This window comes from Pongo abelii, chromosome 1 (assembly GCF_028885655.2).
Source record: "Pongo abelii isolate AG06213 chromosome 1, NHGRI_mPonAbe1-v2.0_pri, whole genome shotgun sequence".
Lineage (NCBI taxonomy): Eukaryota > Metazoa > Chordata > Mammalia > Primates > Hominidae > Pongo > Pongo abelii.
In genome coordinates, this window is record NC_071985.2 from 189059115 (window position 1) to 189082609 (window position 23495).

The following is a 23495-nucleotide window of genomic DNA, read 5'->3' on the forward strand; positions in this document are numbered from 1 at the left end:
TCCAGGGCTGCCCATGGTCTCTGTCAGCATCCTTAGTTTGGACCACAGGCTCTGAGAGAGGGCAGCCTCCACAGGGGACTGCTGAGTGGTCCTTCATTCATTTCAGCAAAGGGGCAGTAAGCACTCACGTTATTTGGAAGCACTTTATGTTAACTAATTCAGTTTTCGCAACAGTCTTATGAAGGCAGGCATCATCATTCCCATTTTATAGATGAAGAAACTGAGGCTCAGTGAAGTGAACTGCCTAAGGTCACACAGCCAGTTGGTTGAGGAGCCAGGATTCAAACCCAAGCCCATCTGAGTGCAGAGCCTGTGTTGTTATCACTGCGGAACTATGAAGCACCCTTTTGGTATTGGGCTTTGCGCTACCAATAGAGACGATGTGGAAGAAAGCAAGCTCGCTTCCCTCATTTCCCTCAGTGTCAAGTGAAACATGCAGGCCTGAACAGAGCTTCGGTAGCAGCAGCTGAGGAAGAAAGCAAAGGCAGCATCACCACTCCCTCTCTGCTGCTACAGTCACCCTGAGCCAGGGACCTGCAACTGTTGGCATCTGACCTCCTTCTGGCCCTGACGGTTCTTTGTGATTTCAGTTCTCTACCTCATGGCCCAGGAAAGTTCTGCTAATCTTCCAGGGGCCACCTCCTCTGGGAATCTCGCCTGGCCCTCCCAGTGTGAGTGTTCAAAACACACACTTGGGCCCTATTATAATTTGTCAGAGATAATGATCTGGCCCTACGTACTTGGGTTCTCTAAGGGCAGGGCCTGGGCCTCCTTCCCTTCTTTTTTGGAAATCTGCACAGGAAATGTCAGTAAAATCTCACCTGCTATTGTAACTTGGAGGCCCCACAGACTACTGCTGGTTTCAGCTGGCTAGGAGAGTAACTGGAACCTTCCCTGATGCCCAGCTGGGTGGTCCTGCCTAGGAGCTTGGCCCCTCTGCTCTGGGATGGAGAAGGAGCCCGCTGAGGCTTGTGGTACAGGTGGCATGGCCAGAAACCAAGTGGACTCTCAAGAGCTTGCTACCCAGAACTGTTTGGCAAGAGAGCTGGTCTGGCAGGTGGCAGGGTGGGGGCCTGGGCCCCAGGGGGGCAGTGGGCTGGCCCGTGGTCTCCCCTGAAGGAGTGGGGTGTCTATCAAGAGTCCAGTCAGAACGCATTAGCTCTGTGACACGGATCTCATTAGTGCCCGTGAGAGGTGTCACTGCGGGAGAATCGTCGGCTCAGGGAGACGCTTGTACCAAAAGGAAGAAAGGACAGTGACAGCCTTTTCTCTGCCGCCTCTGCCGCCACGCTCACTGGGCTGCCCGCCCTCCTCCTCGTTGCGGGGGGGTGGGGGTGCTGGCTAATGAGCTCGTCTGCAGTACAGCTTTGCCTTCCCTCCTTGAAGTTTCCCAGGTCCCTCTGAAGACCTCGGGCCCAGGATTAGCACACACCAAACGCCAGCTCCCCTCTTGCCCAGCAGGGAGTTCCTTCTGATCACCCTATTCCTGCTGCCATAGGCAAGGAAAGGGGGTGGTACCAAGATAGAGCCACTGTGGCCTGGGGGAGGGGGCCTTGCACCTCTGGGAAGCCTCAAGCCCCTCTGCATCCCTTGACAGAGTGACCATGTCCACCTCTCTGCAGAGGGTTCTTGCTTCCCAGAGCTGCAGTCTTCTCCTCCCATCCCCTTTCTCCATGACATCTAGCCTGGCAGTGTCCCCATTCCTGTGGGGGACCTGCACTCAAGGCAAGGAAGAATGTGAGGACTTTGGCTGAGGGTTTAGGAGGTAGCATTTAGATCTGATAGGATGTGGGACTTTCTGGCTCAGCTAGAGAGCCTCAGAATCAGCGAGATTCATGAAGTCTTCTGGGCTTCAGATGACCTGAGTGGTGATGCATTCATGTGAGGCCTCTACAGACCTTGATGTCCTTCTCCCCATCTGTCCCAGAGAGGTACCTTGCCCACCTTCAGGGCTGGGAGGGGAGGAGTCAGCCCAGCTGCCTTATGGGGAAGGGCAGAGCACAGTAGAGTGTTTCCTTCCCAAACACTACTGCCCCCTCCCATCCAGTTCTTTCTGGTGTGGCCCTAAGAAAGTGAGAAGCCAGGGAGATGGATGGTCATGAGAAGGGTTAACTCTCCCGTCATTGACAGGGTCTGCACTGGCCTGCCTGGATAGTGCCTGGGGAGAGGGTGCTGGCTCCTTCCTCGCTGAGCTGACCCCCTTGGAGCCCCAGAGACATCTGAGGAATTGGTTCTTGCCAGACACCAGACTATTCTTCAGTAGCAACCATAGATGGAAGAATGGCTAGATGGATGGGTGAGTTGATGGACAGATGGATGGAGGAAGGTTCTGCTGTATGTATGTATGTATGTATGTGTTATGTGTGTTTGATTCTTCAGGAAGTACAATCTTTGTTTCCCACCTTCCTAGCCCCAGGCCCCGTGCTCGCCTCCCCTTGTCTCTCTCTGTATCTCCTGTCAAACCATCGCAGACTTAAATGACAAAGAAATCAGAAAGACAGATCAATGCCGGCCAAATTAGCACTTGCAGATAGACTGTGCAGGGATGTCAGCGCCCTGACCCCTGGTGATCTTGCAGCCTCCGCTGCTGATATTATGCAAATTGCATCCATCTGGCAGGACCCGCGTGCTGGCTGCGCCTACTCAGAGGAGTAATGGGCTGGGGGTGGGAGGGAGTGTTAGAGCAAGAGTCAGTGAAGTGTGTGTGCATGTGTGAGCATGTGTTTGAGTGTGTGTGAGGGCATGCGGTGCCCACCAAGCACTGGGCGGTGATTGAGTGATTGACAGGGCAGATAAGGGACTGCATTGGATTCCTTTGGGCTGGGGGATTAGGAGCAGCCACAGATGGGAGATAACCTGACTTCATTTCAGTTTATTTTCCTCCTTATCCCCTCTCCCCACCTTCACTCCCCGAAAACACAATATCTGTAGTTTGTGTTTTCATCAATATTTGCAAGTCATTACCACTGGTTTAAGGTGAGAGACAATGTCAGGGCCCAGACTAGGCCAGCCCCTCCCCCAGTTCCTGGTACCCTGAGAATCAATCCCTAGAGCGGCACAGACAGCCTTCACTCCAGTGGCGTTCACAGCAGCCCCTCCTTTCAGGCCCACAGTACTCATGGGACAATCCACACCTCATGGGCCAGCCCTGCTGACCTACCCCATCTGACCTAATGCCAGCTGACATTCCTTAAGCTGGGCCCTGCCCTTCCACCTGCAGGTACTGTGGGACATCCCTCCCTATGCTTTGGCTCAAGCATAGGTGCTCTGTCTTCAGTATTAGCTGTGCCCCCTGGGGCTGCCCCTACCCTTCTGCAGGGTTCTGGACCCTTCCTCTTAGCTCCTCCCATCCTGGACACTACTGACCAGGCCTAGGCCCCACTGGGCAAAGTGGGGCCTGTGGCCTGCAGAGAGGGGAATTTGTTTGGTCTGGTCTGAATCACACCAGTGTCATTCTACGTTTGCTGAGGGCCAGGTATTAGTACAGAGGGCTTTATATCTGTTCTCTCATTGAATTCTCAAACCCCGTGATAAGGGCTGTCATCTCTACTGGATGTGAGGAAACTGAGGGTCCAGAAGGTTGTCATGACCGATTGCTGCTCAGCAAGGAAGTGAGAGAGCAGGAATTTGAACATATCTCTCCTAGTCTAGGGTTGGAGTTCTTCACCACCATGAGTACTGCTTTCCTTCCATTCCACCAGCTGCAGACACGCGACATGTCACCACGCCTGGATCCATTTAAGAGAGCCATCCTTGTACCGTAGGCAGAGAAGTTCATTCAGCTACTAGCCTGTGAACACAGACCCTGACTCAGACCTCCTACTAGGCTAAACCAGCCCAAGCCAGGCAGAACCAGGCCAAAGGGGACTGGAATCAAATAGGCCCTGCTCTCAGGAGCTGTGTGTCTGAGACAGTTGGGCTGTAGCAAGAAGGACACACAGAGGACAGAATGTACCCAGCAGCTGAGCCAGTGCAGGAGTGTGTCCCAGCACACGGCCTCCAGGCCCATGTAGCTCAAGGAGGGGCTGGTGTAGCCCAAGCCAGCCTGCTGTGGTGGCTGAGGGTATAGCTGTCCCAGAGGCCCCTCCAAAACTGGGTTCCTGCTGTACCCTCCCACCAGGCAGGGCTGGGAGCTGGGAGTGCTGGAGACATGTCCGGGGACACGTGTGCAAGGGGAGCTTGTCCTAATGAGGAGAACATGGCTGCTAGTTAGGCAAGGGGCGGGCGGGGAGCCGCAGAGCTGATTGAAGGCAGGGGCAGGGGTCAGACAATTAGGCCCAGATCCTGCCGTTTGATGTGAGTTCTGAGGCCTCAAAGCCTCCCTTCAGCCGGCTCCCTCCACTCCCTCCTCTCCCTCCTCTCCCTCCTCTTTCCTTTCTTCTTCTGCCCAAAGGCAGGAAGGATGGAAACGCTTACACTCACTGTTACTATTATTAAACCCTGCGGCAGGCCAGCCAGACCCCAGGATTCCTGCCCACAGGGGGCACCCCAGGCCCCCAGGAGGTTCCTTGGGCCCCAGAGGGAACATCTGGCCAGAGGCCAAGGCCAGGCCAGCTGAGCCCCAGGGCAGGGTATATCTGCCCCTCTTGCTTCTGAGGCAGGAGAGTGAATGGGGCCGCCCAGCGGGAATTTGGGCTCTGGACTCTGGGCTCTCGGGGCCATATCCCAGGCCTGCATTAACCATCACCTCCTGCAGCCGCTTAGTTCTTTTCTATCCTGGCCTGGGGCTGAGGGTTGAGGGCGTGATTCATTCACGCTCATATCCCATCACACAGTGATCTGCAGCAGTCACATCAAGACCTTTTGCCACAAGATGGAGATAACGTAGAGTCTTGCAGCCCCACAGCACTGTCACACACCCCAGAGCAGACCCCCACACCAGATATCATAGCTACACATACCATCACAGGCCATACCCACAGGGTCTTGCACATAAGCACCTACTGTCCCCTGCCACGGGGCCCTGAGTTCTTAAGCCCCTCTCCCAGAATAGCTAAGAATAGCAGTTAGATCTTATGTCCAGGGCTGGGGGTTACCAGGCCCCTTCCAGTCTCCCACCCTAGGAAATAAGCCTAGAGAGTTGGTAGTGACCAGGGAGTGGGAGGAAGCTGGATTGGGGGGGGAGGGGGCAGCAGTGGGGAGAGGGAGGGTGGGAGCAGAGATAAATGTTAGCTCATTTCTTCCGTAATTAGTTACTCCCTCATCCCCGCGTTGTAATTGTGAACAAGCTGTAATGTTTAATTAGTCTGTAAATGAAACCCCAATTTCATAATGGCCTGGCTGACAGGGCTAAGTGAGCAGGGGAGGAGGAGGAGGGGACTCTTCCTTCCCTCCTGCAGGGTAGATGCAGGCTGTGGGATCACCTCCTTTTCCTTTCAGCCCCAGTCTGGCCTCTGTGGGGGGAGGCTATGTGATGGGGTTCAGTCCTATACTCTCGCTGTGAATATCCCTTCCATGGGCCCATCTTACCAGAGGAAGGGGAGAGGAGGCTCTCAGGCATCCTTTCTGCCTCCCCGTCACTCTTGGGTTGGGATAGGACAGTCAGCCCAACCCAGATGCTTCTGGTGGGAGAAGCTGACTCCGGTGGCCAGGCCTTGTGATCTCCGCAACGATGATGCTTCCTCCCTAGAGGCCTTTGCTTGGAACCTGGCACCTCAAGATCTGGCCCTATACACCGAAAGGAGCCGGTGATTGGTTTAGGCCCCTCCCCGACCTGTCCCGTCCCACTGCTAGGCGGGATCTAGCGCTGCGCTGGGCCCTTACTCTCTGCAGGGATTATCACTGCAGCCTGCGATAAACCGGAGCTGCCGCAGGGGGGAGCCCCTGGCCCCGCGGCTGCCTCATTGGTCTTTCCCTGTCTCCCCCACAACATCCTCATTGCCTGCACACGCCCCCGCCCCGCCTGCCGCAGCCATAAATCTCAATTTACGAGGGTGGCTCTGGGTGGGGGAGGGAGGCAGCACCGCTAATGATGGCTCCTCAGCCGGATTTTTCTTGTTGCACAGTCATAAATTTTTAAGAACAGCATGGGCAGCACGTTAGCGAGTTATGGAGGCTGCCTCCGTGCTGGCTGCCTGGCTCCAAGAGAAAAGAGCAGAGGCCGCGTAGGGCCGAGGAGGTATTCTGGGGCAGGAGTGAGGCAGGGCAACCAGAGGAGTCTAAGGCCAGGGTAAGACAGGGCCAAGCAGACGGGCTAGGGCTACAGCGAGCCTGTGCACAGGACAAGGTAGTGCTGCCGGCCGCCAGGAGCCAAGGCCAGGCACGTGGGTGGGATCAGGCATGTGGGCATGCAGACCGTGGCCTTTGGGAGACCCTGATGGATGCCTCTGCTCCAAGACTTGACACCATGATGTACAGGGAGCCTGGAGACATATGGATTTTCAAAGTGGCCACTTTGAATAGAATTCCAAACCCTGAGCATGTGCACAGTGAGGCCTCTGCCCTGGCAGAGCTGTACCTAGTTCATAAACCAGGTGCCTTTTAGGATTGTTCTAGAGAGCTAGGGTTCCTGGGGAAATGCCCACAGAGGGAGCATATCTTGATATGCTGGAGCCTGGAGCTGGGCTGACCTCATTCAGTTTAAGGCTCATGCCTTCAAGGTTGAGCGGTACTAGGTAAGTCATTCACTATGGGATGTTTCTTCATCTTGAAAATGGGGTTGATGCTGGCCTCTAACTGTCAGGCTCACTGGAAGCAAGAACTGTAAAATCCTTGGCCCATATTTGCTCCGTCATCTATTTAAATTTCTAGAAAAGTTTCTGAGGGAAGTGTCTGGGAAAGATCATTGTGGGAGATGATGGAGCCTTCCCTGTGTTCAGTCATTCATTCAGAAAATGTTTGCTGAGGTCTTCTGGGTGCCCAGGCCAGTACCAGGGCTTCAGAGGTGAGAGATGCTCCTTCGTGGGAGGTGAAGTGAGCACTTTTGGCTGAGGCACGTCAATCTTGCCAGCCGTGTTCCTGGTTCTACCATAGGGTTGAGGTGCCAGATCCAGCCCTGTTCTTCCATGGAAGCACCTAAGCCTTCAGGGTGCTGAGAGGCTCATGCAGGTCTTCTCACAAGTCCCCGGGCCAGGCGCTCTCCTGAGTCCCCTGACCAGCCCACTTGAGGGTTAATGCTCTTGACTACCTCAAGGGTGGGCAAGAAGAGCAAGTAGGACTCCTGGAGTCCCTGGAGGAGGTGGGCCTAGCACAAGGGACAGCCTTAGAAGGCCACAAGCACAAGATCAAGAAATCACCAGTTGCTCAAGTCGGCAGAGGTAGTGGGAGTGTGTGTTTTGGAGGTGGTGAGTGAAAATCCTGTGTTCAGGAGGGCTCCATGGTGATCCATCAGGACAGCTTAATCATTTTGGCAGAAGAGTGTCCCCACTCTGAGCCTTGTTGGCTTAGGGGGAGTCCCCTGTCTACTTGGGCACAGACTCACAGCCTCTGTCCTCTGCTGCCCTCTCCTGCCCCCCTTAAGCCACTCTCCTCCTGCTCCCCACACTCCACACCCTTCCCTCATCTCTTGGAACCTGCCACACCTTCTTTTACCTTATCGCCTTCCCATGTGGCTTTATTTTCCCCCAGAGCCCCATATTTCCACTCCGCAGCCTAATTAACTCTTCCTCATCCCTCAGAGCTCAGCTTAAAGTTTGCTTCCTCAGGGATGCTTTACCTGACTCCTAGACTTGATCAACTCCCCCTTTCCCCGTGTACTTTTTCTCAGCACCCTGCTCTCCCCATTTATAGCATTTAATCACAGTTGTAATTAAGAAATTATTTGTTTGAAAGTTGTTTAATGCCTGTCTCCCTCACTAGATTGTAAGTTCCCTGAGGGCAAGAAATGTCTGTTTCATTTGGCTTATATCCCCAAAGCATAGCACAGTGTCTGACACGTGTAGGCAGATAGTAAATAAAATGTGCTGTATGAATTGAGTTAAATTGAGTTGAGATGGCCCTGGCCCACCCCTGGGTGCCAGGGCAGGGGGAGGCAGCTAGGGAAGTGCCTGGAGCTGAGGTGGTTCCCATTAGTCCTCATGATTAATTCACAGCCACACTGTGATAGAGTGGGCTTGTCCCCAGTCAGTGCCTCCGCTGGGGCCCACCTGTTAGCGACAAACAAACAAAGGGGATAAATAATGCATTGGGAGCTGAGCCAGGCAAGGCGGCGGTATTGAAATTAATAGGGATTAGCTGAGCAGCTTGAGGATGAAATATTTACCAGGTGGGACACGGCTTAGGAAGGGCATCCTCCCTTCCCAGAGTCCCTAGGCATAGCTAGGCCTTTCTCCAGGGCATCACTGGCTAGGACTGGGGCGCCCCAGCACCACCACTGCCACTCTTGACTGCCTGAGTTTGCAGGACAGGCTGGCCAGACAGATGAGAGCTCAGGTCCTAGCCAGTCTCCTGGCACAGTGAAGTCCTGGGGAAACCAAGATGCTAGAAGGGAACGGAGGTGGGGAAGGGTCTGAAACCTTCAGGGCTTTGGAAGCTGGAGACAAAGACCATGACAGGGTTTCAGGGCCTGGGCATGTCAAGGCTTTGGGTGGCAAATGTCAGGGCTGGAGTAGGTTTGCCTGTGATCTTGCCCCTCTTTCTTTTCCTCTAGTCCTTCCTTCCTTTTTTTCAGTATGTATTTCTTGAGTGTCTGTGGATAACATCTGTGCCCTCAAAGAGTTCATGGTCTAGCAGGAGGTGAAGGAGAGGCAGTTACCATATGCGGAGAATTGGCTGCTGTGGGAGCACACACAAGAGGTTCCTAACACAAAGGCGGGATGGAGGGAAGGCACCTAGAGGAAGCACTAGCAAGCCTGGGTCCTGAGAAGTGAAGGCAATGAGCCAGATGAGAATTGAGGACTTGAAAACTCAAGGTGCAAATGAGCCTGAACTTGGCCGTACAACAGGGGAGTGGGACTGATGAGACCAGAGATGTAAACAGGTCCAGAACTCAGACTTTTATAAAGGGGTTTGGATGCATTGGGAGCTGAGTCAGGCAAGGTGGCAATATTGAACTTAATGGGGATTAGCTGAGCAGTCCTGAGAGCAGTGAGGAGCCACTGGAAGTCGTGCTGGTGGTGGTGGTTTTAATTTTTGACTTTTAAACTTTTTACTTTGAATTAATTTTACATTTGTAGGAAAGTTTCTATGTATCCCTTACCCAGCTTTCCCTCATGTTAACATCTTACATAATCACAATACAGTTATCAGTACCAGAAAATTAACATTGGTACTGTGCTACATTAAAGGGCTTCTTAGGCCGGGTGTGGTGGCACACGCGTGTAATCCCAGCTACTTGGGAGGCTGAGGCACGGGAATCAGCTGAACCTGGGAGGCGGAGATGCAGTGAGCTGAGATCATGCCACTGCACTCCAGCCTGGGCAACAGAAAGAAACCCTGTCTCAAAAAAAAAAGCCTTATTTTAATTTCACCAGTGTTTCCATTAATGTTCTTTTTCTGCTCCAGGTTCGTTGAAGGGTTTGTTGTTGTCGTTGTTGCGGTTGCTGTTTTTTGAGACAGAGTCTCACTCTGTTGCCTGGGCTAGAGTGCAGTGATGTGATCTCGGCCCACTGCAACCTCCGCCTCCTGGGTTCAAGCAGTTCTTCTGCCTCAGCCTCCCGAGTAGCTGGGATTACGGGTGCCACCACGCCCAGCTAATTTTTTGTATTTTTAGTAGAGATGGGGTTTCGCCATGTTGGCCAGGCTGGTCTCGAACTCCTGACCTCGTGATTTGCCCACCTCGGCCTCCCAAAGTGCTGGGATTACAGTGTGAGCCACCACACCCAGCCTGGGTTTTAAGACAGGGAGTGAAATGACCAGATTGGTGGTTTAAAAGGACACCACGGAAGAAAGATTGGCAGGGGCACTGCCGTTACCTAGATGAGAGATGATGGTGGCCTGGGCCAGGATGTTGGTAATGGGAACATGGGCTTAGAAATTATTGAAAAATATATGGTAATTAAAGCTCCTAGAAATTATTGGAAAATATATGGTAATTAAAGCTCCAGGAGGGGATAAGTTTGCCCACGGAGAGAGAGTGAGAAGGTAAGAGACCAATGACAGTTCTGAGCAACACCCATATCTAAGAGGTGATCAAAAGAAAGGGAGTGTTCAAAGGAACCAAGGAGAATTGCATGAAAAGTGAGAGTGGGTCACTGAAGCCCAGGGAAGAGAGCTTCAAGGAGTGGATTGTTCACCAATTGTCTGTCAATCAAAACCTCATGAGTCATCCTCACGAGTCATAGGGATCATTAGAGAAAGCAGTGTTGGTAAAGCAGTGATCAGATCGCAAGGTGGGAGATGAGGAAATAAGATCTTGAGTGTAAACAACTCTGAAGTTTGCCTCTAAAAGGGAGGAGAGATTGGGTACTAGCCAATGGAAAAGGGAGTTAAAGGGAGACTTGTTTACTTCCAAGATGGGAGAGAATTAATATATTTACATGCTTATGTGAAGGAACCAATGCAGAAGAAAAAAGTGAAGCTGTATCAGTGGAAATAGGAGTACTCAATAATGTGTGGACCCTGAAAAGGCCTGGATTCTGGGTTGGACCCTACCCAGCTGGAGTGGAGGGATGGGCTTAGAAAGTGACATCAGGCAATTAGCTGGGCGTGGTGGCAAGAGCCTGTAGTCCCAGCTACTCTGGAGGCTGAGGCAGGAGAATTGCTTGAACCCGGGAGGCAGAGGTTGCAGTGAGCCAAGACCGTACCATTGCACTCCAGCCTGGGCGACAGAGTGAGACTCCATCTCAAAAAAAAAAAAAAAAAAAGAAAGTGACATCAGGCTTGGCCCTCTCCTGTGACAGGAGGAGAGAACTGGGGCAGACTCAGGAGAGTAGCTTCTGTGTGGCTCCTGTGGAGTAGGAGATAAGATTGTTTGCATGGGTGAGGGTTTTGGGGTGATGTTGAGGGCAGGGGATTTGAGATTTGTGGAAAGTAGAGAAACTTGAAATTGTCACTAGGGGTGAAGGGAGAGAGAGTGCACACTGATCAGGAACACTGAAGATTGGCTGGGCAGTTTTATATACCCAGCTGAGGCTGATGACTCTGATTTTGTAAGTGGCACTAGTCTATATGGTTGTGATTTTCTCTAGTCATACGCTCCAGGTGGCAGGCACAGAGAAGGCAGAGTCTGAGTTTTTCCAGGCAAGGGTGACAAGGAAAAGGGAATAAGAGAGTTGAGGATTGGCAAGAAAAAGACTGAAATGATGGACCATGCAATCCAGGCTCCAAAGGCAGACATGTCAGTTACGTTGCTAGGACAGAAACTATGATTTTTCCCTTCTTTTTCACTAAATAGAACCCCTGTATAATTATAGAACCCCTGTATAATAATCAGTGTGTACCTAGTTAAAAGGCTACGTTTTTAGTTTTCCAAACAGCTAGATACAGTCATGTCTCTGAGCTCTGGCCAGTGAAACAAAAGGAAATGTGTTGTCTGGGACTTCCAGGGATGATACTTAAAGGGAAACAGCTCAGCTGGGAAATACGCTATTCTTGCCTTTTCCCATCTTCCCCCTTTCTTTTTCCTGGAATGTGGATTTGATGGTTGGAGCTCCAGCAGCTGTTTTGGACTATGAAATAGTCTGAGGATTGGAAACCACATGCCGAGAATGGCAGGGCAGAAAGAAAGAAGAAGTCTGAATAGTCTGATGATTTTGTGGAACTGAGGGGTGTTTAGTCAACTTATATTGCAAGCCATACTCATAGAATGCCTTTCTTAGTAAAGCTATATTTCTTCCCTCTCTGTTTTCACTGGGGTTTTAGTCTAAACTTGATTATTTTAGCCTTTTTCCTAACATAGCCTGTGTCCTGAGATACAGCAAGAAACAATTTGATCAAATGTTTCAAGAGAGCAAAAGAAAAAAAGGGTTACCAACTTCCCAGCCTGAAATAGCAGCATCCTCTTTGTCCTTCGGCCTGCCTCCTTTATTCAGTGAGTTCTATGTTGTAAGGTCCATTCCTTATGTCATTCTCCTTCCTGCCTTTACATTCTGTATCAGTTAGTATACTTTCAGCTGCAAGAAAAATAGACCCCAATTTTAAATATCTTAAATAAGGGGATTTATTATCTCACAAAAGAAATTTGGTGGTAAGGCGATCCTAAGGTCGGTTAATTCAGCATCTCAGCAATGTTGTCAGGGACCCAGATTTGCTTCCATTTTTCTTTCATCTTCAGCATGGTCTTCACAGGCTAACTCCCCTCAAGGTTGGAAGATGGCTTCTGCAGTCCCAGACATTATGTGCAGATACGAAAACATCCAGCAGAATATAAAGGACTATTTTTCCCTCATGCTTGTCTTCATAAGAGATAAGAAAGGCCTTCCTTGAAGGCCTTTCAGCAAACTTACCCTCACGTCTCAGTAGTCAGAACACATGCCCATCCCTGTGCCAATGACTGGCAAGGGAGAAAGGATCACCAAAAATGACTCGGACCACAGAGGATTAATTCTGATACTTGAAGGGATAGTGGGCTCTGCCAGCAGAGCAGAAGGGGGTGGCTGTTGGGTACATCATCAAAAGTGAACAAGGGCCGGGACCAATGGCTCGTGTCTATAATCCCAGCACTTTGGGAGGCTGGGGTAGGAGGAACCAGCCTTGGTAACATAGCAAGACCCTATGTGTACACACACAAAAAAAAGCCAGGCATGGTGGCATACCTGTAGTCCCAGCTGCTCAGGAGGCTGATGCAGGAGGATTGCTTGACCCCAAGAGGTCGAGACTACGGTGAGCTATGACCAAATCACTGCACTCCTGCCTGTGTGACAGAGTAGGGCTCTAACTCAAAGAAAAAGAAGTGGGCAAGGAAAAATGTGAATACAGGAGAGACGATATATATGGAGAGAGTAAGGGTATAAATTTTAAGGTTTCAGTGAGTGAAAAAAAAAGTATATAGACAGGTTAGGCATCCCTAATCTGAAAATCCCGAATGCAGAATGCTCCAAAATTCGAAACTTTTTGACTGCCAGCATGACACCACAAGTGGAAAATTCCATACCTGACCTCATGTGATGAGTCGCCGTCAAAACTTTTGTTTTATGCACAAAATTATATAAACGATTATATAAAATTACCGTCAGGGTATGTGCATAAAGTGTATAAGAAACATAAATAAATGAATTCTGTGTTTAGACTTGGGTCCCCATCCCCAAGATGTCTCATTTATATGCAAATATTGCACAATCTGAAAAAAATTCGAAATTCAAAACACTCCTGGTCTCCAAGCACTTTGGATAATAACCTTGTTATTGTTATTGTCAGAAACAAGGGATATTTGGATTTACTATTTCAAAGGAAGAGTAGTAGGATGTTTAAAAGGTTGACTGTGTTACTGTGAAAATGGGTGGAAATTAGATACAATGGAGAAGGCCATTAGTGCTAAAGTCAAAGAATGAAGAGGCTGGCAACAAGATTTCTCAAAAGGTCAGGATATAGAGGTTGTGGCAGGCAGGTCTCTCGGGAGGGAGGTGGCCATGGTCTGGATTAATAGCATGTGCTCACAAGAAAGTCTCCAGATAGTCTGCTGGCACGTGGGTCTGCGGCCGGGTCACAGGTCCTGGAACTTTCCAGCTGCTTGGGGCAGCACAGGCAAGTGGCATAACCTCTCTGTATCTCAGTGCCCTCATTTTGCAAAGAATCTGTCCTGGTAGTTCAGGCCATTCTGCAAGAGGGTAAGGCCCTGACACCTTCCTATTGAAACCACTACAGGACTCAGAAGACTGATGAGGCTGCCAGGTATGGCAGATCTGCTCAGCTGTTCTCCATAGCCAACCCCTCCCTGGCTGGGTTGCCTTCACTTGGCTGTAGGTGATTTGGCTATAACCTGGCACTTCTAGTTGTGGCATCCCAGACCAGGAGGAAGGTGAGGCTTCCTGGCCCCTCTACCTGGATGGGGCCTTGGCTGGGATTGATCTGGGGGAGGCGGGCATCCTCTGTAATGGCCAGAGCAGCCACCCTGTTACTACAGCGTATTTCACTTTTAATTCTGACATATAATGTAATGATCTTTTTTAAGGCCCGATGATATTATCTGCCTGACTAGATTATTGAGTCTTCATCATCTCCAGATAAATTTATGGCCAGGACGAGGCTCAGGATTTATCATCAGTCAATAGAGCTCGATACTCTAACAAGGCGTGTAATAAGATATACATATTTAATGATCCAAGGGGAGGAGCAGTAATGGGAGTCGAGTGAGTGGTCCATGGGGCTGGGGCTCTGCCCTAGGGTTGCCATGGCTGTGGAGACATGGATGTGGTCTTTGTCCTGTGGTCCCCAACTCTGGTCTTTCTCAGGACTGCCTCAGTCTCCTCCTTCCCAAGAGCCTGAGGAAGGGAGAGGTAGGGGAAGGAAGAGGCAGCATTAGGGCCAGGCCAGAGCTAGGGCCCAAGCATCTTCAGCCCAAAGGGTGTATGCACCCTCTGAGAACTCTGCTCCCGCTTCCAGGCCTTGGAAGGGTTGGGGGTGTCCTCAGACCTGTACACCCAGGCCCCTGAGCATTAGGGCGGGCCCACAAGGGAGGGAGTGCCGGGGCTGCATGCCCAGGCCGCACTGATGGTGACGGATGGTTTTTCATTATAGCCTCTCAGGTCCTGCCCGCGCCCTGTGTGGAAATTCTATTTATTCCCTAATTTGTAAAAATTCCCTCTTTATCTGATCCCAATCAGGGCGGGGTAATTGGCTCTCTGGGGCAGCGGCTGGGGTCCTTGATGAAGAGCTATGTGGATGTACCCAGCCCGGCCCCCACCCAGCCTGCCACCAGGGCCCACAATTAATAATGATTTGCAAATGGCAGACAAGCAATAACACAGAAAGATGTGGCGTCCGTGCTGCCTCTTCATTTCCTTCCCTCGCAGATATAAATGGCCACAGAACAAAAACCCAGCACTATAAATTCTAGAATTAGTTATTCACTGGGATAAATGGGGCCCGGAGCCACCAGCCACTCTCCCTGCCACCGTTCTTGCCTGCTTTCCCTGATCCAGGTTCTGGCCCCATGTCTGTCCTTGAGCCTGGCCCCTGACTCTTCTGCCTCTTTGGCTTGCAGCACAATTCCTCAGCTTCTCCCCACCACTCCAGCTACCTCCTCCTGTGTGGCTGAGACTTGGGAGTGGTCACCTGGTCTGGGCCTGTAGCTTCCTCTGCAGTGGCTGGAGCCAGCAGGTGGGATTCACCCTCCACCTCCTCTTGTGGACCTCCCTGGCTGCCCAACATGGTTTCTGTCCTCATTCTGTATTAGGGTTTGAATGACACTGACATGTCCTGCCAGGCCTGGGAGTCTGGATAAGGGTTGGTCTTGGGTATCATCTTTGGCATTTGGGACCAATCATGTCCTTTGCCTAGCCAAATCTGAGTTGAGTTCCTGGTGGCCAAATGCACTGTAAGCGACATAAGGGGTTTGATGCTGTGCTTACTGGTCAGACAGTTCTGGGATGCTGGCAAAGGGGTTTCCGGGCACTGTGCCCTCCCGGCCAGGCACATCCCCCCCCCACCCCACTGCCCCCAAGTGGCTGTGAGCTGGCGGGTAATGGGCGTGTAATGGCCTCATTTCCATGCCTGGCCTCCAGGAGCGGCGGTAAGTGTTTGATTGCCTTAATTTCCAAACACATCATTATCCCAGCTTTACCAGCGCTTAATAAACACTTTATGAGGATTTTTTTAAAAACATCTTCGGTCTGCATACTTCTCTGAAGTGATAAACTCTAATTAAGTCTAATATTTAAAAATATGGTAATGGTGAGTTGTTTGAATAAGTGGACTGCATTTCTGTAATTTCATTATTACGTAAAACACGCTAATTATTTGGAGCACGCTTATTACGGTGAGAGAAATCGCCTGCTAATCAAGATGAAATTGCCTTTTCCCCTTATTGTGGAACCATCGTCATCCTTCACCATCAGCCTGTGGCACCTCCAGGCACCTCGGTGGGGTGGAGGGGGCTGAGGGGCGGGGCTGAAAGAAGGGGTCATTTTGGAGTGGAGGCTGTAAGGACCCTGTCTGGGGGAGGGGTAGGAAGTTATGGGAGCCATGGCTGTGGGGAGAAGGGAGTGTGTGTCTAGGAAGTGTGTCGGGTGGGCCAAGGTGGCCGTGAATGGGGGTGCAGGGGACTGTGTAGGCCATGTCTGAGACAAGGAACCAGGGGGGTGGGGATATCAGGATATTATTGTTGGAATAACATTATTTTTAGATGTTATTGGAATAACAAAAATAATAACTAACCGAGCTACTGTTTTAAGCACTTCACAAATAACTCATTTCATCTTTTTAACAACACTTTGAGGGAAGTTATTGCTATAATTATTATTATTCCCATTTTAGAGAAGAAGAAACCAAAACAAAGAGAAGTTAAATAAAATTCAGGAACTTGCTCAAGTTCACATGGTTATTAAGTGGTGGAGTTTGGATTCAAACCCAGAAGCAGGATATACTGGGGCCATCTGCTGTGTCAGTCCTAAACTCACTGCCTTGGCCCTCATCTTCCTTCTAAGCTAACATTTGATGCTAAACCTGAAACTGCACCCAGCTGTTGGGTCCCCATCACAGAGTTGCCAGATAATACAGGGTTACAAATAATACAGGACACTAGTTAAATCTGAATTTCAGATAAATAATTTTTAGTATTAAAAAATATAGTGTAAGTATGTCCTGTATGGAGCTGGGGCTGCATTTAATCTGGCAGTCCTGTGTCAAGCAGGCCTAGGCACTGGCACTTTGCTCTCAGGGCATTACTGCTGCCAGGATGTCTGGACAGACAGATGTGGCAACAGTTGAGGTTCTAGAATGTGGACACACCCAAGGATCCTGCTGGGTCACCCTTACCATGCATGGTTCCTGCTCCTTGCACTGTTCTCCACACCCACCTCCCAATCACCCTACCCTACCTCTGCTGGTCCCTGTTCTATGGACTCTTGCCCCATTCCTCACCATGTCCTGAAGATCACTAATAAAGTGTGTTACCAAGCTAAGCATTCCGCAGGCAGGAGGCCTGTGGAGACTCCAGCAGACCTCAGGATGTGTCTGCATGTTCCTTTAGGCCACACTGCCTCTTAGTCCCATAAGATCAGCAGCTTGCCACCCTACTGTCCCTCCTGTTCCCCCAGTTTGATTGGCTTCTTTGATCATTTCACATACATTCTCTCCTGCCTCCAACAGACACATGTATGGGAATTGTATATATGATAGAGGTGTCATTTCAAAAGGGTGGGAAAAGTGTTGACAGTTCAATCAATGGTGGTAGGACAATTGGCTATCTATTAGGGGGGAAAAAGTTAGAGTCTTTATTTCTTACCACACACAAAAATAAATTCCAGACAGATTAAAAAGTTAATATATAAAAAAACTGAAAATATTAGAAGAAAACATAGGATAGTTGTGTGTGTGTGTGTGTGTGTGTGTGTGTGTGTGTGTGTGTGTGTGTGTGTGTGTTTAATAATGCTGAGATAGAGAAGCAAGACATTAGCCTAGAAGCCATAAAGAAATGCCTGACAAATTTAGATGTCCCATAGGAATATGACTAACTCATCCAAAGCTAATATGATGTCCCATAGGAATATGACTTAACTCATCCAAATTTGCACCTTCCCTGGTATGCCTTATCTCAGTGAGTGGCACTGAGATCCTAGATGCTCCCCCTGTGCTGTCCTAATTCCCCCATTAAGGACTGCTCGTTCTATTTCCTAAAAATTCTCTCACCTCCATCCACTTCCCCCACATCATCAATAGATCTCCTCCATTTCCACTGCCACTGGCCTAGTTCTGGGCCATTATTTCTGGTATGGACCATAGTACAATCTGCTAATTGATCTGTCTGCCTTCAGGGTTAATCCTTCCAATCCTGTCCTCACATCTAGGATCATAATTCTGAAACAAGATCTGGTACTGTCATTCCCCTCCTTAAACATGTTAATGTCCATCATTCTCAGAATATTAACATCTTAAGCTCCTTAGTTTAGCATTTGGGTTCTTCAGGATTCCCTTTAGTCAGTCACTGACCGCCAGCTTCATCTCTTGCCACTCCCGATTCTTCATCCCCCCACCCATCTGATAAACTTATTTGGACACTCCACATTTCACCTCCATAAATGTGCCTATACTATTTATTATGCCGAGAACACCTTCCTCACCCCAGCCCTAACTAGGTGGGCTAGCTCCCTCCCCCATCCCCTAAGACCTCTGCTTAACTTTGGAATATTTTCCTAATCCTCAAACAGAACTAGATGACTTTTCCATGCATCCTTTTCTCATAGCACTGCACACCTGACAGGGCTGTCTTTGAGTTCCTTGAAGGCAGGGAGCTACAGAGTCTTGCACATCCCTCAAAAGCAGTATGGTACAAGATCACTGAGCATACAGAAGGTGTCAGTGCATGTTTGCTGAATGAATGAGTACATGAATGAATGGACTTCTAAATTCTTGGGTCCCCTTCCTCCTGAGGGTCTCCCTAGCCCAGGCCCTGCTTCCTGTCCACTACCACTCAGTTCCCAGGTAAGTACCGCTAATGGAGAATATCAGCCTCAGGTTGTTTGCCCTTTGTGAGCTCTTTCTGGGTGTCCTAAGTGATCTGAGCAACTCTTCTGTGTGCAGATTGTCAGGCAGACATTTGACTGTCCTTGGGCCCAGCCAACAAGCTTGTCCTTCCTTGTAAAGTGCTAGCCCCACTAATCTTCTCTCAGGGATTTATGCAGCTGCACTCCTCACATTATGGTCTTGGCAATATAAAAATATTTCCAACACTGAGAATATTAATGCCCCAAAAAAGAAGAGGAGAGGGTCATCTTGTCACAAATTGATGATCCTGCAGAAACATAAAAACAGGTTAGCCTGGCCAGGCATGGTGGCTCACGCCTGTAATCCCAGCCCTTTGGGAGGCCGAGGTACAAGAATTGGAGGCAGAGGTTGCAGTGAGCTGAGGTCACGCCACTGCACTCCAGCCTGGGCAACAGAGCGAGACTCTGTCTCAAAACAAAACAAAATGAAATAAAACCAAAGGTTAGCCTTCTAGAATTTGAAGGTGAGGTAGAGGCCTCTTGGAGGCCTCTATTGTGGGTGCAAGGCTGTGCTCCCTGCCACCCCACTCCCACCCTACAGCAGCTTCATGCTGGCTTCCTTAGCTCAATGAGAGATGCTGGAAGGCAAGCCTGCTAACCCAGGTGGCCCCCAGAGCTTCAAGCAGAAAACTTTCCAAGAGACTGTGTTGCCACAAGACTCACCCTGCTGTTCTCTCTGAATTTTTGGCCTATTAAAAGCCCCAGATCTGTCTCTAGTGCTTCTTCTGCCAAGCTTCCTCACTTTCTAGCAGGGCCATAGACTTTAAATACATACATACATACATACATACATACATACATAGATACATACATACATACATACATACATACATACATACATACATAATTTTTTTTTATCAAGGTTTCAAGGGCTGGAAAAAGAGCCTAGAGCTGGAAGCCCATGACTGCCATTCCACTGACTTGTTAGGTGAACTGGAGCAAATTTCTTCCTTTCCCTGGTCTCTCTTTATTGTAGTGGCCCAATTGCAACAAGTTAGACTCCAGAAATACCCAGTAAACAGGATCTGAAGTCAGAATTTGGAGTGAATGCCAATTGGTTTCACTAAGTCTGCTGGCCCCTATCAGTCATCTGTGCTATCAATTGTATACACTTTCTCACCACTAGGTCCTCCAGAAAACTAGCTTCCTTGCCTTTTCTTCAGAAAGAGGAGGCATTCCAAGCATAAAGAACAGCATGTGCAAAGACGTGGGTGCAATGCCTTGTTTGGTCCTCACGATAACAGCAAGGCCATTATCACCCTAGTGGAGGAACCTAAGTATTAGAGACTTGCTAAGCCCTTGCTGCGTGGTATGCAGCCAGGGGGTGAAGTTAAGATTGGAAACGTGTCTTTCTGCCTCCAAAACCCACTTTGTCATTTTCAGAAAACAGTGAGTGGGTCCTTGAGATTGGAGTCCAGGGATTGAGGGTTGAGCATGGCAGAGACCAGAAATAACAGGGATCAATTTTTGCGGAGCCTTTAAGACATATTACTGGTGTAGACTTTAAACTGAGGGCAAGGAGAGCCACTGAATGGCTTTAAGGAAGAAGAACATGATCAGATTTATGTAAGAAATATCAGTTTGGCTGTAAGAGAATGAATTCGAGGGAGAAAGAGGACAGCTGTTGTAATCCAAGATGATTAGGCAGAGAAGAAGAGAAAATCTGAATAAGTTCATACTTGATTAGATTTGGAGAGTGAGGGAGAGGGCAAAGTGGCAACATGACTCAGATTTCTTTGGGCATTTTGGGTGGATTATGGTGCCATTCACTGGGATGGAGAACATAGCAGGGTGAGGGGTAAGAAGCAGCTTGGAGAGAAAATTAGCTCATGATTGGACGTTTAGGGTTTATCTAGAAAGAGATGTTCAGGAATATGTGGTGTAGAGCCCATGAGCTGTCCAGGCTGGAGACGGTGATCTTTAGAGGGTAGCTGAAACTCATGATTTAGATGAAGTCATCCAGTGTGTAGAGTGGGGAGAGGTCAAGGACAGAGACTGGGACATGGGGACCCTCTCCCAGCACAGGGCCAGGCACAGGTGGGAGAACAGTGCTTGCCCACTGGATGGCTGGTGGCCTGGGGGTTGGGGCTGGGACATTCACTTGGGCCAGGGGAAGCAAATTGAATGATTTGTCCAGCAATGAGGGAGGAGCCAGATGAAGTCAATAGAAAACTAATTTTCTTTTCTGCTGGAAGAAATGAGGTGTGTGGCTGCTGGGTAATTGCAGATAACGAGGGGACTTATTCTTAATATGCACAGCGGCCATGGTCCCTAGGGTACCGGAGACAGGAAGGATTGGAGGTGCCCTGATAGGGCCAGACTTATTTGGGAAGAAAATCACCCTATCATGGTCCCTCTGTTGGCACCACCACAGCCCATGGGCCCCATCCTAACCCCTCCCACTCTTAGGCCCCTTCCGGTCCCATTCCCCTTCCTGTCAACTGCCTAGCACAGCTCCTCCCTCCTCCACCCACTACCCCCAAAGCACAGGCGCACACACTAAGAGAGACAAATGATGGGGCCTCAGCTGAGCGGGGTGCGTGTCCGGCCCATAAACCACGGGGATGGGTCACGTCTGGAGTTGCCATGGTCGCCACTACCCACCCATCTGTCTTCCCACTGTTCTGCCTCAGACCAGCCCGTGTGGCTTCCTGAGTCCCTGGGGGAAGGTGTCACCTCTCCGTGCCCACATCCACTGCAGGTGCATCCACGCTGATCTCTGCGAGACAGGACCCTGTCTGACTTGCCTGCCCAAAGCAGGCTCTGCAGAGCTAGGATCTGGCTAGTGATACAGGGCCTGGGCTGATCAGAGACTGTGCCCTCCTACTGCCCTTTTCTAGTGCTGGAGGGTCCCCCTTCCTAGGCTAAGGTCCTGGCAAAGGTGGGCCTTGACATGCAGAGGCTTCCTGACCCCACCTTGACCTTAATACCCCCCCCACACTTGATTATGACATTGATGTACAATATTTCTACAATCACAGAATCGATACTATGAAGGCTGGTGGTGGCTGAGGCCCTGGTTATGGCCCAGGAGCATCTAAGGGAGGTGGGAGAAGAGGCAGGTGAGGGGATAACGAGTTTGGTGGCTGCTGTGGGCAGCTGAACAGAAAAACTCACGCACTCAGGCTATTTCTCTCCTAGGCTTCCTCTAGTGGAATAAGCTCTGGGCAGGTGCACCTCCTGCTGGTGGTGGTGGTTGTGAAACAAATCCTGGCCCATGTCCATGACACTGAGGCACCAGAGGACTGATCCTTCAGCCTCCAGGGTTCTAGGACAGTTGAAAGCATTCAATACTGGAGAAACTGTTTGTGATAGTCTGATACAGGCAGACATATTCCACGAGGTATGGGCAGAAACAGGGCCCAAAAAGGTGACTAGCACCCACTTTGCACCTACTGGGACAGAGGCAGGGCTTCCGCCGATGTATACAGGAGGGTTTGGTAGACGGCTGATGGCCAAGGCTAAGAGGAGGACCACAAATCTGGACCCTCCCCATCCTGTCAGAGCTCCACAGGACACAGGGCAGGTGTGTTTCCCATGGCCCTGGCCCAGCAGTGCCAAGCCTTGTGCCTTGTCACTAGTGATTATGGCCTGGGTCACATCTCCCCCACACACGAAAGTGCCGGCAAAGTCACCCTGGCCATGGGTGTGATGAATGGCCGCGCAGTAATGAAATGGAGACATCAAGGCGGGTGGCGGGAAGACGGAGTGTGGCGGACGGGCCGTCCCCACGCGGCAGCAACAAGAAGGATCGCCCAGCGGCCGGGGGCCGTCAAGGGAGAAATTACACATTTACTCTGCCTTTTTCTTACTGCGACGGCGCCCATACATCACCGCTGGGGCCGGGGCAGGACATGCCGGCCAATTTCCAGCATGAATTATGGAACTGAGAAGCATCGAGACCAGGCTTCCTGCCGGCCCAGCATCACCCAGCCCAACCTGAAGCCAGGGGTGCTGCCACCGGGGGATGGGACCACCCTCTGTAAAGCCTGTGGCTCCTGAATCTGACCCTGCTTCCCACCCCCACCCTTGTAAGAGCACCTGTGGGCATGGAGGGGAAGGATCTGGGGCCGATCTAAATGTCTTCTCTCCTTTTTAGACGACTGCAAGAACATTGCCAACATCATGAAGACACTTGCCTATCGAGGCTTCATCTTCAAGCAGACATCGAAGCCGTTCTGATTGGCCGAGGACAGGATGGGGCAGGACAGGGTAGCTGTTTGGCCCAGCCCAGAATCCTCCTCTCCCTCACCAGAGGGGATGAGGGAGAGTGGCATAGCTCTGTGTCCAGAGTGTCCCCAGCTGCCCTGTGGGCTCGTGCCCTTGGCGTGGGCTTGTGCCCTTGCAAGGGCTTGGCCACTTGGCCCTTCTGGAGCAGACACTTTGTGCCCCCATCCCCACCCCTCAATCTCAGCCCAGTATCAGCCCCTCCCATTGCGGGCCTGGGCTAGGGGGACCCAGGCACTCACCGCCTCCTCCCTGGTACACAGGCTTCTGTGGGGCCACCAAGCCTCCCCTGTGCCCCCTCCCATCCATAGTGCATGGTGTGTGGTGCCCCCAGGGCTCCAGGACAGATCAGGCCCCACCTTGTGTCTACCCCCATCCCCGCTGTGAACGTGCCACTGAATAAAGTCGGGGAAACGAGGCACTGGGTGTGTGTGCAAAGCCATCTGTGTGTGTGAGGCTGCTGCTGCGCCAAAGCTGTCAGGATGTGAAGGTAGGTAGAGCATGCTCCAGACTGCCTCTGTGCACAAGGCCATCCGTGTGTGACTGGCCATCACTGCAGCACCTGTGACACCCTCACTCAATATGCACACATCTGTGGAAGAGTGGGGACTATCAGTACAAGCTGTGTGCAAAGCCATCTTGAGTGTAAACCACAGGTGCTCTGAGGTGCAGGAGTTTGGGTGAAACTGGTAGTGGTTAGTGGTCAGAGAGCTGCTAAGGGCCTGAACACAGGCAGACCTACCTGCCACC

The 23495-nt window shown here is 50.6% G+C and overlaps 1 protein-coding gene across 20 annotated transcripts in view; it reads left to right on the forward strand.

The window, feature by feature from the left end:
- ERI3 (ERI1 exoribonuclease family member 3) overlaps nt 1-23163 on the forward strand; it is a 134867-nt gene extending 111704 nt beyond the window's left edge. For all 20 annotated transcript variants that reach the window (XM_054535982.1, XM_054535968.1, XM_054535978.1 and 17 more), the window contains one exon: nt 22618-23163. In XM_054535982.1, coding sequence (XP_054391957.1) covers nt 22618-22700 — 83 coding nt within the window. In that variant the 3' untranslated portion in view covers nt 22701-23163. The remainder of the gene's footprint in view (nt 1-22617) is intronic.
- The last annotated feature ends 332 nt before the right edge of the window (nt 23164-23495 follow it).